We start from the raw sequence: 14,743 nt of genomic DNA on the forward strand, positions 1-14,743 counted from the left end.
TCAAAAAATCGAAAAATATAAAAATCGAAAAATCGCATAATAGAAGAATAGAAATATTTCAAATCCCAAAACTGAAATATCGGATAACTGAGAAAAAAAAAAAAAATAACATGGAAAAATTTAAAAATCAAAAAACTGAAAATCGAAAAATTGAAGAAAAACTGAAAATCAAAACATTGAAAATTCGAAGAATCGAGGAATTTAAAAAATTGAGAACTTAAAAATACCAAAAAATTAAAGAATCGAAAAATTAAAAATCGAGAAATTGAATTAAAAATACCGAAAAATCTAAAAAAGAATTGAAAAATCGGAAAAGCAAGAAATTGAAAATTCAAAATTTATAACTCGCAAAAATTGAAGATGGGAAAAAAAATTGAATAATCAAAAAACTGAAGAATAAAGTATTTAAAAAATTTTGAAACTGAAATGAATGAGAAATCGAAAATTCCAAAAATAGAAATATTCAAAATATTCAAAAACTAAAGCATCGAGAAATTGCATCATCAAAAGATTGAGAAATCGAGAAATGGAAAAATCCAGAAGCTGAAAAATCGAAAAATTTTGAAACCGAGATAGGATAAAAGTAAAAGTTAAAAATCGAAAAATCGCGAAGCTGAAAATTGAAAAATTAAAAAAACGGAAAATCTAAAAACCGAAAAATTGAAAAATCAAAAATTTTGATCATCGAAAAATTGAAAAACCGAAAAATCTGAAACCGAGTAGTCGAAAGATCGATCAAAACGTCAAAAACTTGAAAACCCTAAGATTTAAAAGTACAAAAAAATTGAAAAATCGAAGATATAAAAAATCCAATAATCGAAAAATTGAAACATCAAAAAAATTTAAAATCTGAAATTTAAAACGCGAAAAATCGGGAAATCCCAAAACTGAAATATCGAAAAATTGAAGGAAAACTAAAAAATCGAAAAATTGAAAAATCGAGAAATTGAACAATTAAAAATATCGAAAAATTGAAGGTTGAAGAATCAAAAAAAAAACAATCGAAAAATCGAAAATCCAAAATTTAAAAAGTCGCAAAAATTGAAAAATGATAAAATTGAAGAGTCAAAAGACTGAAAATCGAGAAATTAAAAAATTTCAAAAATTGAAAAATCGGAACATCCAAAAATTGACAAATCGAAAAATCGGAAACTCGAGAAATATTCAAAATACTAAAAAACAGAAACATGGAGAAATTGAAAAATCAAAAGGTCGAAACATCAAAAATCGAAAAATATAAAAATGTAAAAAGTAAAAAATCGAAAAATCGCATAATAGAAGAATCGAAACATTGCAAATCCCAAAACTGAAATATCGAGTAGTTGAGAAAAAAAAAAAAAAATAATAACATGGAAAAATTTAAAAATCAAAAAACTGTAAATCGAAAAATTGAAGAAAAACTGAAAATCAAAAAATTGAAAATTCGAAGAATCGAGAAATTTAAAAAATTGAAAAATTAAAATACCAAAAAATTAAAGAATCGAAAAATTGAAAAATCGAGAAATTGAAAAATCAAAAATACCGAAAAATTGACGAGTTCAAAAATCTAAAAAAAAATTAAAAAATAGGAAAAGCAAGATATCGAAAATCCAAAATTTATGTCGCAAAAATTGAATATTCAAAAAACTGAAAAATAAAGTAATTAAAAAATTTTGAAACTGAAACGAATGAGAAATAGAAAAATCGAAATATTCAAAATATTCAAAAACTAAAGCATCGAGAAATTGCATCATCAAAAGATTGATAAATCGAGAAATGGAAAAATCCAGAAGCCGAAAAATCGAAAAATTTTGAAATTCAAATAGGATAAAATCGAAAAGTTAAAAATCCAAAAATCGCGAAGCTAAAAATTTTGATCATCGAAAAATTGAAAAACCGAAAAATCTGAAACCGAGTAGTCGAAAGATCGAGGAATCAAAACGTCAAAAACTTGAAAACCCTAAGATTTAAAAATACAAAAAATTGAAAAATCGAAGATATAAAAAATCCAATAATCGAGAAATCGAAACATCAAAAAAATTTAAAATCTAAAATTTAAAACGCGAAAAATCGGGAAATCGAAATATACAAAATCCCAAAACTGAAATATCAAAAAATTGAAAAATTAAAGCAAAACTAAAAAATCAAAAATTGAAAAATCAAAATTGAGATATTGAACAATTAAAAATATCGAAAATTTGAAAGTTCAATAATAAAAAAAAGAAAAATCGAGAAATCGAAAATCCAAAATTTAAAAAGTCACAAAAATTGAAAAATGGGAAAATTGAAGAATCAAAAAACTGAAAATCGAGAGATTAAAAAATTTCAAAAGTGAAATGAGGAAAAATTGGGAAATTCAAAAATTGGAAAATCGAGAAATCGAAAATTGAAACATCGAAATATTCAAAATATAACATCGAGAAATTGAAAAGTCAAAATATCGAGAAATGGAAAAGTCGAGAAGTCGCAAAATCGAAAATTTGAGAATCGAAGTAGAGCAAAATCAAAAAGTTAGCAATTGAAAAATTGAAAAATCGAAAAACTAAAAATAAAAAAATCGGAAATTCAAAAATTTTTAATATCGAAAAATTGAAAAATCAGAAGTTTTAGACATCAAAAAGTTGAAAAACCGAAAAATCTAAAACCTAGAAGTTGAGAGTTCAAGAAATCGAAACAGAAATCTGAAAAATCTAAGATTTAAAGTATCGAAAAATTGAAAAATCCAAAAATCGAATAATTAAAGAATGTGTATTGCAAAATCCCAAAACTGAAATCTCGAGTAATTGAGAAATTAAAAATAATAACATGGAAAAAATTTAAAAATAAAAAACTGAACATCGAAAAATTGACAAATTAAAGAAAAACTAAAAAATCGAAAAATTGGAAATTCGAAGAAATGAAAAACCGAACAATCGAAACATTGAAAAATCGAGAAATTTAAAAAATACACAAATTAAAGTACCAAAAAATTACAGAATCAAAAATCTAAAAAAAATTGAAAAATCGAAAAACCAAAAAATCGAAAATCCAAAATTTATAAGTCGCAAAAATTGAAAAATGGGAAAATTGAATATAATCAAAAAACTAAAAAATAGAGAAATTAAAAAAATTCAAAACTGAAATGTCAAATTAATCAGAATTTCGAAAAATCGAAATATTCAAACATTCCAAGACTAAAACATCAAAAGATCGAGAAATCGAGAAATGGAAAAGAAGCCGAAAAATCGAAAAATTCAGAAATCGAAAGAGGATAAAATCGAAAAGTTAAAAATTGAAAAATTGAAAAAACGGAAAATCGAAAATTTTAATCATGAAAAATTGAAACCGAGAAATCAAAAAATCGAAAGATCGAGAAATCGAAACATCAAAAACCCGAAAAACCCAACATTTTAAAAATATAAAAAATTGAAAAATCGAAGATCTGAAAAATGCAAAAATCGGGGAATTGCAAAATTGAAGAAACACTGAAAAATCGAAGAAATGAAAAACTGAACAATTGAAACATTGAGAAGTCGAGAAATCGAGAAATAGGAAAATCGATTGATCGAGAAACTTAAAATATTTAAAAAATTGAAAAATTAAAATACCAAAAAAATTAGAGAATTGAAAGATTGAAAAATGGAGAAATTGAAGAATGAAAAATATGGAAAAAAATGAGAAATTGAAAAACCGAGAAATTGAAAAACCAAAATTTAAAAAATCGCAAAAATTGAAAAATGGGAAAATTGAAGAATTAAAAAACTGAAAATTAAGAAATTAAAAAATTTCAAAAGTGAAATGACGAAAAATTGGAAAATCCAAAAATTGAAAAATCGGAACATCCAAAAACATCGAAAAATTGATTAATCGAAAAACAGAAAAATTGGAAAATTTAAAAACCGAAAAACTGAAAAATAAAAGTTTTAAATGTCAAACAATTGACGAATCGAAAAATCTAAGATTTAAAATATCTAAAAATTGAAAAATCCAGAAATCGAAACATCAAAAAGTCGAAAAATATAAAAATCTAAAAAGTCGAAAAATCGAGTACATAATTGAAGAATCGAAATATTGCGAAATTCCAAAACTGAAATATCGAGTAATTGAGAAATTGAAAGATAATAAAAATGGAATAATTCAAAAATCAAAAAACTGAAACTAGAAGGAGGCCAAAATTGAAAAATCGAAAAGTTAAAAATTGAAAAATCAAAAAACTAAAAAAAATGAAAATTTAAAATATTTCAAAACTGATATCGTGAAAAATTGGGAAATCTATAAAAATTAAAAATCCAAATAATGCAAAATATCAAAACTGGAATATCGAGTAATTGAGAAATTGAAAAATGAAAAATTCGCAAAATCCAAAAATCAAAAAACTGAAAATCGAAAAATTGAAACATCGAAGAATTCAAAAACCGAACCGGAAAGTCGAGAAGTCGAAAAATCGAAAAAATAAGTAATCGAAAGAGGCCAAAATCGAAAAGTAAAAAATTGAAAAATGGGAAAATTGAATACCCAAAAAAACTGAAAAATCGAAGAATTAAAATATTTTAAAACTGAAAGGACGAAAAATTGAAAAATCGAAACATCGAAAAATTGGAAAATCGAAAATCCCAAAAATCGGAAAATCGATACATCGAAATTTATAAATATTCAAAAATTAAAACATCAAAAAATCGAGAAATCGGAAATGGAAAAATCGAGAAGTTGAAAAATTAAGAAATCGAAATATTACAAAATCGAAAAGTTAAAAATTGAAACATTGAAAAATCGGAAAATCAAAAATTTCAAACATCGAACATGTAATTGAAAAACTGAAAAATCTAAATATGTACTCATAAAATCGCAAACATTGAAAAATGGGAAAATAGAAGAATCAAAGAACTGAAAAATCGAGAAATTAAAATATTTCAAAACTGAAAAGACGAAAAATTGGGAAATTCAAAAATTGAAACATCGAAAAACCCAAAAATCGAAAATCGAATCATCGAAATTTCAAAATATTCAAAAATCGGAAAATCTCAAATCTCAAAAATCGAAAAACTGAAAAACCGGTAAATTTAAATACCAAAAAATTGAAAATTCAAACATCTAAAATTTTAAACATCGAAAAATTGAAAAACCGAGAACTCGAGAGACCGAGAAATCGAAACAACAAAAATGTGAGTAATATTTAAAAATTGGAAAAATTGAAAAATCGACAAATCTAAAATTCAAAAAGTTGAAACATCAAAAATTTTAAACATCGAAAAATTGAAAAACCAAAAAAACTGACACCGGGAAGTCGAAAAATTGGAAGACGGAGAAATGAAAACCTGAATACACTAAGGTTTAAAAATTCGAAAAATTGAAAAATCGAAATCGAAAAATTAAAAAATCGGGAAATCGAAACATCAAAAAAATCGAAGAATTGAGAAACCGGACAATCGAAGCATTGAAAAGTCGAGAAATCAGGAAGTGGGAAGAACAAACAATTAATTAACCGAAAAATTGAAAATTTAAAATCGTCAAAAATTTAAAAATTGGAAAATTAAAATATCCAAAAATTGACAAATCTGAAATTTAAAAAATTGAAAAACCGAAAAATTGAAAAATCCCAAAACATCGAAAAATTGAGAAGTCAAAAAAGTGAAAATTGAAAAATTGGAAAATCGAAGAAATGAAAAACTGAACAATCGAAACACTGAAAAGTCGAAAAATCGAGAAAGGGAAAAGTCAAAAAAATCAAGTAATCGAGAAATTGGAAACTTGAAAAATTCAAAAAATCATCAAAAAACAGAAAATTAAAAAATTCGAGAAGTTGCAAAATCAAAAATTTTTAAAATCGAAAAACTAAAATCGGGAAGTCGAAAAATCGGAAGATGGAGGAATGGAAACATCAACATCTCAAAAATCTTAAGATTTAAAAATTCGAAAAATTGAAAAATCTAAATTAAAAAACCGAAAATCTAAAAATTGAAATATCGAAGAATTGAGAAACTGAACAGTCGAGGAAAATGGGGAAAACAAAAATTTAGTTCATCCGGAAATTGGGAGATCGAAAAATTGAAGAGTCGAAATTTTAATATAAATCATCATCTATCTAATTCTTCGGTTAGTCAATCTATCAGGATGCACTTTTATCTAACCTTTTGTACTCTTGTGCAATAAACTTTATCTATCTATCTGTCTATCTGTCTATGTAAATTGAAATTGAAAAATTGAGAAATCAAAGCTTGAAAAATCGAGAAATATTTAAGTGTTTATGGATTATGGAAACCCGCAGTGAGGAGGCGGAGCAGTCTAATTTTAGCAAATAGTTTCAGTACACAGCAACAAGTTGCACAATTTAATATTCAAATTGATCCAAATAAAACGAAACAGACGGGATCGCAGACAACGTACTTGATTATGTGAAAAGTGCTCGAGCAGGTCGATGTTTAATTTAGATATTCACCTGCCGTCTGTACTGATATCAGCGATATCATGTCCACGTTTTGTAATCAAAAGCGTTATCAGAAGTAAAAAAACAAACAACAACAATTTTCACATAATCACGTAATAATAAGAGGGTACACCCTCCGTTGTTTACAACTGTTGGTTGTAAATCGAAAAATTAAAAAGCCTCTCTTTTGCAACCACAGGGACGCCACCCAATCCCTCGGCTTCGAGCCCCTCATCGACGAAAAAACCGAAAGCGAAGCCGTCTCCTTACTAGCCCCCACAGGTGACTACAACCCCAACGAACCCACGGTGATAACAATCGCCGAAGATGAAACCGTCAAAATTACAGTCCTGGGAATGACGTGCCAGAGTTGCGTCCGCAGCATAGAGGACAACCTCAGCCGGAAACCGGGCGTTTACAGCATCAAGGTCAGCCTCCAGGAGAAGGCGGCTTTGGTTCACTACGACACGCGACAGCTGACGCCTGCGCAGATATGCGACTTCATCGACGACATGGGCTTCGAGGCGGCGCTGGCGGCACCCGGGGGCGGGGCCAGCCGAGAGTGTCGAATACACATCGAGGGGATGACGTGCAAATCGTGCGTCCAGAGCATAGAAGGTGTGCTTACTTGAATTCGTGTGTCTTTATTTGTTTATTTGTGTCTTGTAGGTATGCTATCCACACAAAAGGGCGTAACGTCAGTGTCCGTCTCGCTTTCGGATAAAGAGGGCGTGGTCCGCTACGACCCCGCCCTGATCAGCCCCGCCCAAGTCGTCGAGCAGGTCGACGACATGGGCTTCGAGTCGCACGTGAAGACCGTCGACGGGCGGCCGGCCGAAGCCACGCCCGCGCGCCGCCAAGCCCCGCCCGCCTCGCACGACGACATCAACGTGGAGAAGTGCCAGCTGCACGTCAAGGGGATGACGTGCGGCAGCTGCGTCGCCGCCATCGAGAAGCACGTGCAGAAGCTCCCCGGGTGCCACAAGATCCTGGTGTCGCTGTTGGCGGCGCGCGCCGAGATCCAGTACGACCCGTCGCTGATCTCCCCCAACGAGATCGCCGCCTCCGTCACCGAGCTGGGCTTCCCCGCCTCCGTGCTCCAGCAATCCGGCGCCGGCGAGTCCGTCGTCGACCTGGAGATCTCGGGGATGACGTGCTCGAGCTGCGTCCACAAAATCGAAACCAACGTCGCCAAAGTGCAGGGAGTCCTGATGGCGAAAGTGGCGCTTCCGACGAAACGGGGCAAGTTCAAGTTCGACCCCGAGGTCACAGGCGCGAGGGACATCATCGAAGCCATCAACAAAATGGGCTTCCAAGCTAGACTCTTCGACCGGGAGCACGGCAACGAGTACCTGGAGCAAAAAGAGGAAATCCGCAGGTGGAAAGCGGCGTTTTTCTTCTCCTTGGGGTTCGGCGGACCCTGCATGATCGCCATGTTGTACTTCATGACCCTTATGTCCACCGGACATATGTCGCACGAAGACATGTGCTGCGTGGTGCCTGGACTGTCGCTGGAGAACTTGATCATGTGGGTGCTGTCGACGCCGGTTTTACTCCTCGGCGGGCGCCACTTCTTCGTCCAGGCGTACAAAGCGCTGAAGCACAGGACTACCAACATGGACGTGCTGATAGCGATGGCCACGTCGATCTCGTACACGTATAGCTTGATCGTGGTGGTCGTGGCCATGGCGCTCAAGCAGAAGACCTCGCCGCAGACGTTCTTCGACACGCCGCCGATGTTGCTGGTGTTTATCAGTCTGGGGAGGTGGTTGGAGCACATCGCCAAAGGGAAGACGTCGGAGGCGCTGTCGAAGTTGCTGTCGCTGAAGGCGACGGACGCGGTTTTGGTTAAGTTGGGGCCGAAGGGGGAGGTCGCCAGCGAGACGTTGGTGCACGTGGATTTGGTGCAGAGGGGGGACGTGCTGAAGGTCGTGCCCGGGGCCAAGGTGCCGGTGGATGGAAAAGTGTTACAGGTAGGTCTGTCTGTCTGTTTGTCTGTCGGTCGTCTGTGTCAATTTTTATTAGACAAGAAAATTATTAGAATTTTTTTATAAACTACGGTAACTTGTGGTTAAAAGTAAGCTAGTGCTCAACTTGTGGTTTATAAATCCGTGTTGAATTTGATCTTGTATGGCGACATTTTTGAAAAAAAAATCAAAATTCTGTAATAACAATTTTTCAAATTTTCGATTTCTCGATTTTTTATTTTTCGATTTCTTATTTTTCCGATGTTTTCGTTTTGAGTTTGTTCAAATTTTCCATTTTTTAAGTTGTTCTTCGATTTTTGTTTTCTTAAGTTTTTCGCTTTTTCAATTTTTGGTTTTCTTAAATTTTACATTTTTCGATTTTCCGATTTTTTGATTTTTCGTCGTTTCAGTTTTGGGATTTTTCGATACATATTTCGATCCTTCAATTTTTCAACTTCCGATTTCTCGATCTTTCGATTTTTCGACTTCTCGGTTGCACAATTTTTTAAAATTTGGGTTTTTCGATTTTTAAATTTTGAATTTTTTTATTTTTTGATTTTTTAATCTCCCGGTTTCTTGATTTTCAATTTTTCAGTATTTTTAAATATAAAATTTTTGATTTCTCGGGTTTTCGATGTTTCGACTTTTGAATTTTAGATTTTTGAATTCTTGAATTTTTCAATTTTTTGATATTCCGATTTTTCGATTTTCAATTTTTGTATATCTTAATTTTTTAATCCAATAAATTACAGATTTCTCGACTTCTAGATTGTTTGATTTTTCAATTTTCAGTTTTCGATAATTCATCCTTCAGTTCAGTTTTGGGATTTATGTTTTTAAATTTCTCGGTTTTTTGATTTTTAAAATTCTTCAGTTTTTCGATTTTTAGATTTTTGAAGTTTTCGAATTCTCAATTTTAAACATTTCAATTTTGGGAAATTTTCAAAGCGTGGTTTTTAAATTTTTCGAGATTTTAATTTTTCCATTTTCGATTTTTCAATTTTTAATTTTTCAGTTTTCAATTTTTCATTTTTTTGATTTTTTGATTTTTTTCGTTTTTCGATTTTTTGGTGTTTCAATTGCTGAATTTTCGGGCTTTTAAATTTTTCAATTTAAAAAATTTTTGATTTTAGGATTTTTTAATTTTTAAGTTTTCAATTTTCTAATTTTCAATTCTTCAATTTTCAATTTTTTAATTTTAAATTTTTCAATTTTAAGTTTTTCAATTTTTCAATCCTCAATTTTTCAATTTTCAATTTTTCCATTCTAAATTTTTCAGTTTTTCAGTCTTGAATTTTTCGCTTTTTTTAATTGCATATTCTTCGATTTTTTGATGTTTCCATTGCTGAATTTTCGGGTTTTTCAATTTTTCTGTTTTAAAAAATTTTGATTTTTCGATTTTCAATTTTTAAATATTCAGTGTTCAATTTTCCCGTTTTCAATTTTTGAATTCAATTTTTCAATTTGCAATTTTCAATTTTTCAATTTTCAACTTTTCATTTTTCAGTTTTCAATTTTTCAGTTCTCAATTTTTCAGTTTTTCAGTTTTCAATTTTTCATTTTTTTGATTTTTTGATTTTTTTCGTTCTTCGATGTTTTGGTGTTTCGATTGCTGAATGTTCGGGCTTTTAAATTTTTGATTTTAGGATTTTTTAATTTTTAAGTTTTCAGTTTTCAATTTTTCGCTTTTTTAATTGTATATTCTTCAATTTTTTGCTGCTTCGATTGCCGAATTTTCGGGCTTTTAAATTTTTCGACTGAAAACTTAAAAATTGAAAAATCCTAAAACCAAATATTTTTTATTTGGTTTTAGGATTTTTCAATTTTTAAGTTTTCAGTTTTCAATTTTCGAATTTTGAATTCTTCAAGTATTAATTTTTTCAATTTTCAATTCGTCAATTTTAAGTTTTTCAATTTTTCAATTCTCAATTTTTCAGTATTTCAGTTTTCAATTTTTCGCTTTTTTTAATTGTATATTCTCGAATTTTTTGAACTTTCGATTGCAGAATTTCGAGTTTTTCAATTTTTCGGTTTTAAAAATTTTTGATTCTTCGATTTTTAATTTTCAATTTTTAAATTTTCAGTTTTCAATTTTCCCATTTTCAATTTTTGAATTCAATTTTTCAATTTTCAATTTTTCAATTTTCAATTTTTCAGTTCTCAATTTTTCAGTTTTTCAATTTTCAATTTTTCATTTTTTTTGATTTTTTGATTTTTTTCGTTCTTCGATTTTTTGATTATTCGGTTGCTAAATTTTTGGGCTTTTAAATTTTTCGATTTTAAAAATTTTCTATTTTAGGATTTTTCAATTTTTAAGTTTTCAGTTTTCAATTTTCTAATTTTCAATTCTTCAAGTATCAATTTTTTCAATTTTCAATTCTTCAAGTTTCAGTTTTTAAATTTTTAACTTCGATTCAATTTTTTTCACTTTTTCAATTTTCAATTTTTTAATTTTAAATTTTTCAATTTTAAGTTTTTCAATTTTTCAATTTTCAATTTTTCAGTTCTCAATTTTTCAGTTTTTCAGTTTTCAATTTTTCGCTTTTTTTAATTGTATATTCTCGAATTTTCTGAACTTTCGATTGCAGAATTTCGAGTTTTTCAATTTTTCGGTTTTAAAAATTTTTTATTCTTCGATTTTTAATTTTCACTTTTTGAATTCAATTTTTCAATTTTCAATTTTTCAATTCTCAATTTTTCAGTTTTTCAGTTTTCAATTTTTCGCTTTTTTAATTGTATATTCTTCAATTTTTTGATGTTTCAATTGCTGAATTTTCGGGCTTTTAAATTTTTCGTTTTTAAAAATTTTGATTTTAGGATTTTTCAATTTTTAAGTTTTCAGTTTTCAATTTTCTAATTTTCAATTCTTCAAGTATCAGTTTTTCAATTTTTAACTTTTCAATTTCTTTCACTTTTTAAATTTTCAATTTTTTAATTTAAATTTTTCAATTTCAAGTTTTTCAGTTTTTCAATTTTCAATTTTTCAATTCTCAATTTTTCAGTTTTCAATTTTTCGCTTTTTTTAATTGTATATTCTTCGAATTTTTTGAAGTTTCGATTGCTGAATTTCGGGGTTTTCAATTTTTCAATTTTTTAATTTTTTGATTGTAGATTTTTCGATTTTTTTGAAGTTTCGATTGCTCGATTTTTCGGTTTTACAATTTTTCGATTTTTAAAATCTTTGACTTTTCAATTTTTCAATATCTCAATTTTTCTTTTTTTGAAATTTTTGTTTTCGATTTCAATATTTCGGTCCTGATTTCTCGGTTTTTCGATTTTTTGACTTTCGGCTTTTCGAGTTCTCGATCTTCCAATTTTCAATGTTTCGATTTCCCAGTTTTTCGAGATTTCAACTTTGGAATTTTTTAGTTTTTCAATTTTTGAGTTTTTCGTTTCTTCAGTTTTTAATTTTTTTTTTCATATTTTTCTATTTTTCAACTTTTCGATTTTTCAATTTTTTGATTTTTAAAATTTTTAATTTATTTTTTATTTTTTAATTTTCGGTTTTTGGATTTTTCGATTTCTCGATTTTTCAGTTTTTCGGTTCTTCAATTTTTCATTTTGATTTTACAGTTTTTCATTTTTTTTAAATTCTCTCATTTCCCAATTGTTTAATTTTTAATACTTCAATTTTTCGAATTATCTACATCTCGGTTTCAGGATTTTTAGAATTTTACAATTTCTCTATTTCTCGATTTTTTCAAGTTTTTGATTTCTCAATTTTTCAACATTTCAATTTTGGGAACTTTTCAAAATCTGGTTTGTTAAATTTTTCGAGATTTTAATTTTTCGTTTTTTTCAAATTGATTATATATTCTTCAATTTTTTTTTATGCTTCGAGATCACCCGATTTTCGAGTTTTTAAATTTTTTTTTATTTTGAATTTAATTTTAAATATTTCAGTTTTTCGATTTAAAATTTTTGATTTTTGGACTTGTCAATGTTTCGGTTGTTAAATTTTTTGTTTTGATGTTTGTTCAATTTCCCGATTTTTAGATTTTTCAATTTTTTTAATTTACGTTTTTTTTTCAAATTTTAAACTTTCTAATTTTTTAATTTTTACATTTTTCGATTTTGATACTAATTTTTGTTAAACAATATTTCAGAGAACCTGTATTTGTTCTAGTGCACTCCAAAAACATGGGAAGTTCTCTCAAAATAACCCTCAATTTTCTATTGCAGGGCCAGTCCATGTGCGACGAAAGCCTCATCACCGGCGAAAGCATGCCCGTCCTAAAAAAAATCGGCAGCAGCGTAATAGGCGGTTCCATCAACCAGCACGGCCTCCTCATCGTCGAGGCCACCCACACCGGCGAGGCCACCACCCTCTCCCAAATCGTCAAACTAGTCGAAGAGGCCCAAACCTCCAAAGCCCCCATCCAACAACTCGCCGACAAAATCGCCGGCTACTTCGTCCCCACCGTCGTCTTCCTCTCCCTCCTCACCCTCATCATCTGGTCCATAGTAGGCGCCGTGAACTTCGACGCCCTCCCCGTCACCGACCGCGAAAAACACGGCTTCACCAAAACCGAAGTCATCCTCCAATTCGTCTTCCGCTGCGCCTTGAGCGTCCTGGCCATCGCCTGTCCGTGCGCCTTAGGCCTAGCCACGCCCACCGCGGTCATGGTGGGCACGGGAATCGGCGCCGTCAACGGCATCCTGATCAAAGGGGCGGAGCCGCTCGAGAACGCCCACAAAGTCAAAGCAATCATGTTCGACAAAACCGGCACGATCACGAAGGGCCTGCCCGAGGTGGCGCGGGTGTGGCTCAAAGGCGACGCCCTCAGCCCCGCCTTGATCCTCGGGGCGATCGGCTGCGCTGAAGCCAATTCCGAGCATCCCATAGCTTCCGCTATCACCAAATTCACTCGAGAAGCCATTGGGAGCAATTTGGGTGGTACTAGTTTGAACTTCCAGGCGGTACCGGGGTGTGGCATGAAAGTGACGGTGTCCACCCTCGCAGGCGTGGTTAAAAACGCCAAAAACAACAAGGAGATGAGTGCGATAATGTCGCTAGTGTCGTCTGGGAAATCCGGGGTGTTTAGCTTGAACGGAGTCGACGTTGAAGTTAGTAACACCCAGAACTTCCAGTTGGGTCAGTTGATCGGAATGGGCGGGGCTAGAGATGAAGGGGCGGGGTCTTACGACGTCGTGATTGGAAATAGGGAGTGGATGAACCGGAACGGGTTTCTGGTGCCGGACGACGTTGATAGGAGGATGGTGGCGGAGGAGGAGCAAGGTAGATCAGCTGTGTTGTGTGTGATTGACGGGGACATGGTGGCGATGGTGAGCGTCGCCGACGCTGTTAAACCCGAAGCGCACCTGGCCGTCTACTCCTTGAAGAAAATGGGGTTGGAGGTGATTTTGTTGACGGGCGACAACCGCCAAACCGCCGCCAGTATAGCCAAACAAGTAGGGATCGCGAAAGTGTACGCTGAGGTACTTCCATCACACAAGGTAGCGAGAGTTCAAAGACTGCAAGCAAGGGGGCTGCGGGTGGCCATGGTGGGCGACGGCGTCAACGACAGTCCGGCGTTGGCGCAAGCCGACGTGGGGATGGCCATAGCCGCTGGGACCGACGTCGCCGTGGAGGCGGCCCACGTGGTACTTATGCGCAACGACCTCTTAGACGTGGTGGCCTGTCTCGAGTTGTCGCGCAAGACAGTGAACCGAATAAGGCTCAATTTCATGTTCGCTAGCATTTATAACTTACTAGGTGAGTATGACAATTGTTTAAGTATATTATAGTTGGACAACGTAGTACAAATTTTACTTCGCCTAAATAGTGAGCTTTAGGACAAGGAATCCAGGGGGCGTGGGACAAATTTTTCATCAACGCGCATTTTCACTACAGTGAGCCAACGTATTAGATTTATTTTACTCTAAATCAGATGGCGCCATCAAACATTAGCAAAGGCAAACACCCTTCACTCTGCTCTTATACGAGGAGTTATCCATAAATCCATAATTAACATTGTTCCGTAAACAGTAATGTGTATAAACATATATGTACAAAATATGAAAATATGCTTGTCATAAAAAATATGAAGCAACTTTAAATGTCTCAATTTTTCAAGATTTCAATTTTGGGCTTTTCCAATTCTTCCATTCTTCAAATTTTCCATTTCTCGATTTTTTTATTTTTCGATGTTTCAATAATACGATTTCTCCATATTTGTCCTCTTCACGTTTCTAAATTTTCGGTTTTTCGATTTTTCACATCTTCAATTCTTCAATTTTTCGATTTTTTAAGATTGCGATTTTTCGATTTTGCTTTTTTAGATTTTCGATTTCTCAATTTTCCAATTTTTTAATTTCTCAATTTTTTGAATATTTCTTTCAGATATGAGATTATCAATATTTCAATTTTTCGTCTTTTCGATTTTTGAATTGA

At 32.1% G+C, this 14,743-nt stretch overlaps 1 protein-coding gene across 7 annotated transcripts in view; it reads left to right on the forward strand.

Annotated features, from left to right (window-relative positions):
- LOC135140373 (copper-transporting ATPase 1) overlaps window positions 1–14,743 on the forward strand; it is a 45,911-nt gene that overhangs the window by 15,289 nt on the left and 15,879 nt on the right. For all 7 annotated transcript variants that reach the window (XM_064070867.1, XM_064070869.1, XM_064070872.1 and 4 more), the window contains 3 exons: window positions 6,582–7,000; window positions 7,052–8,355; window positions 12,532–14,065. In XM_064070867.1, coding sequence (XP_063926937.1) covers window positions 6,582–7,000; window positions 7,052–8,355; window positions 12,532–14,065 — 3,257 coding nt within the window. The remainder of the gene's footprint in view (window positions 1–6,581; window positions 7,001–7,051; window positions 8,356–12,531; window positions 14,066–14,743) is intronic.

The sequence above is a fragment of the Zophobas morio genome, unplaced genomic scaffold, assembly GCF_036711695.1.
Source record: "Zophobas morio isolate AGI-343-1 ecotype UQ-CSIRO unplaced genomic scaffold, CSIRO_AGI_Zmor_V1 ptg000040l, whole genome shotgun sequence".
Lineage (NCBI taxonomy): Eukaryota > Metazoa > Arthropoda > Insecta > Coleoptera > Tenebrionidae > Zophobas > Zophobas morio.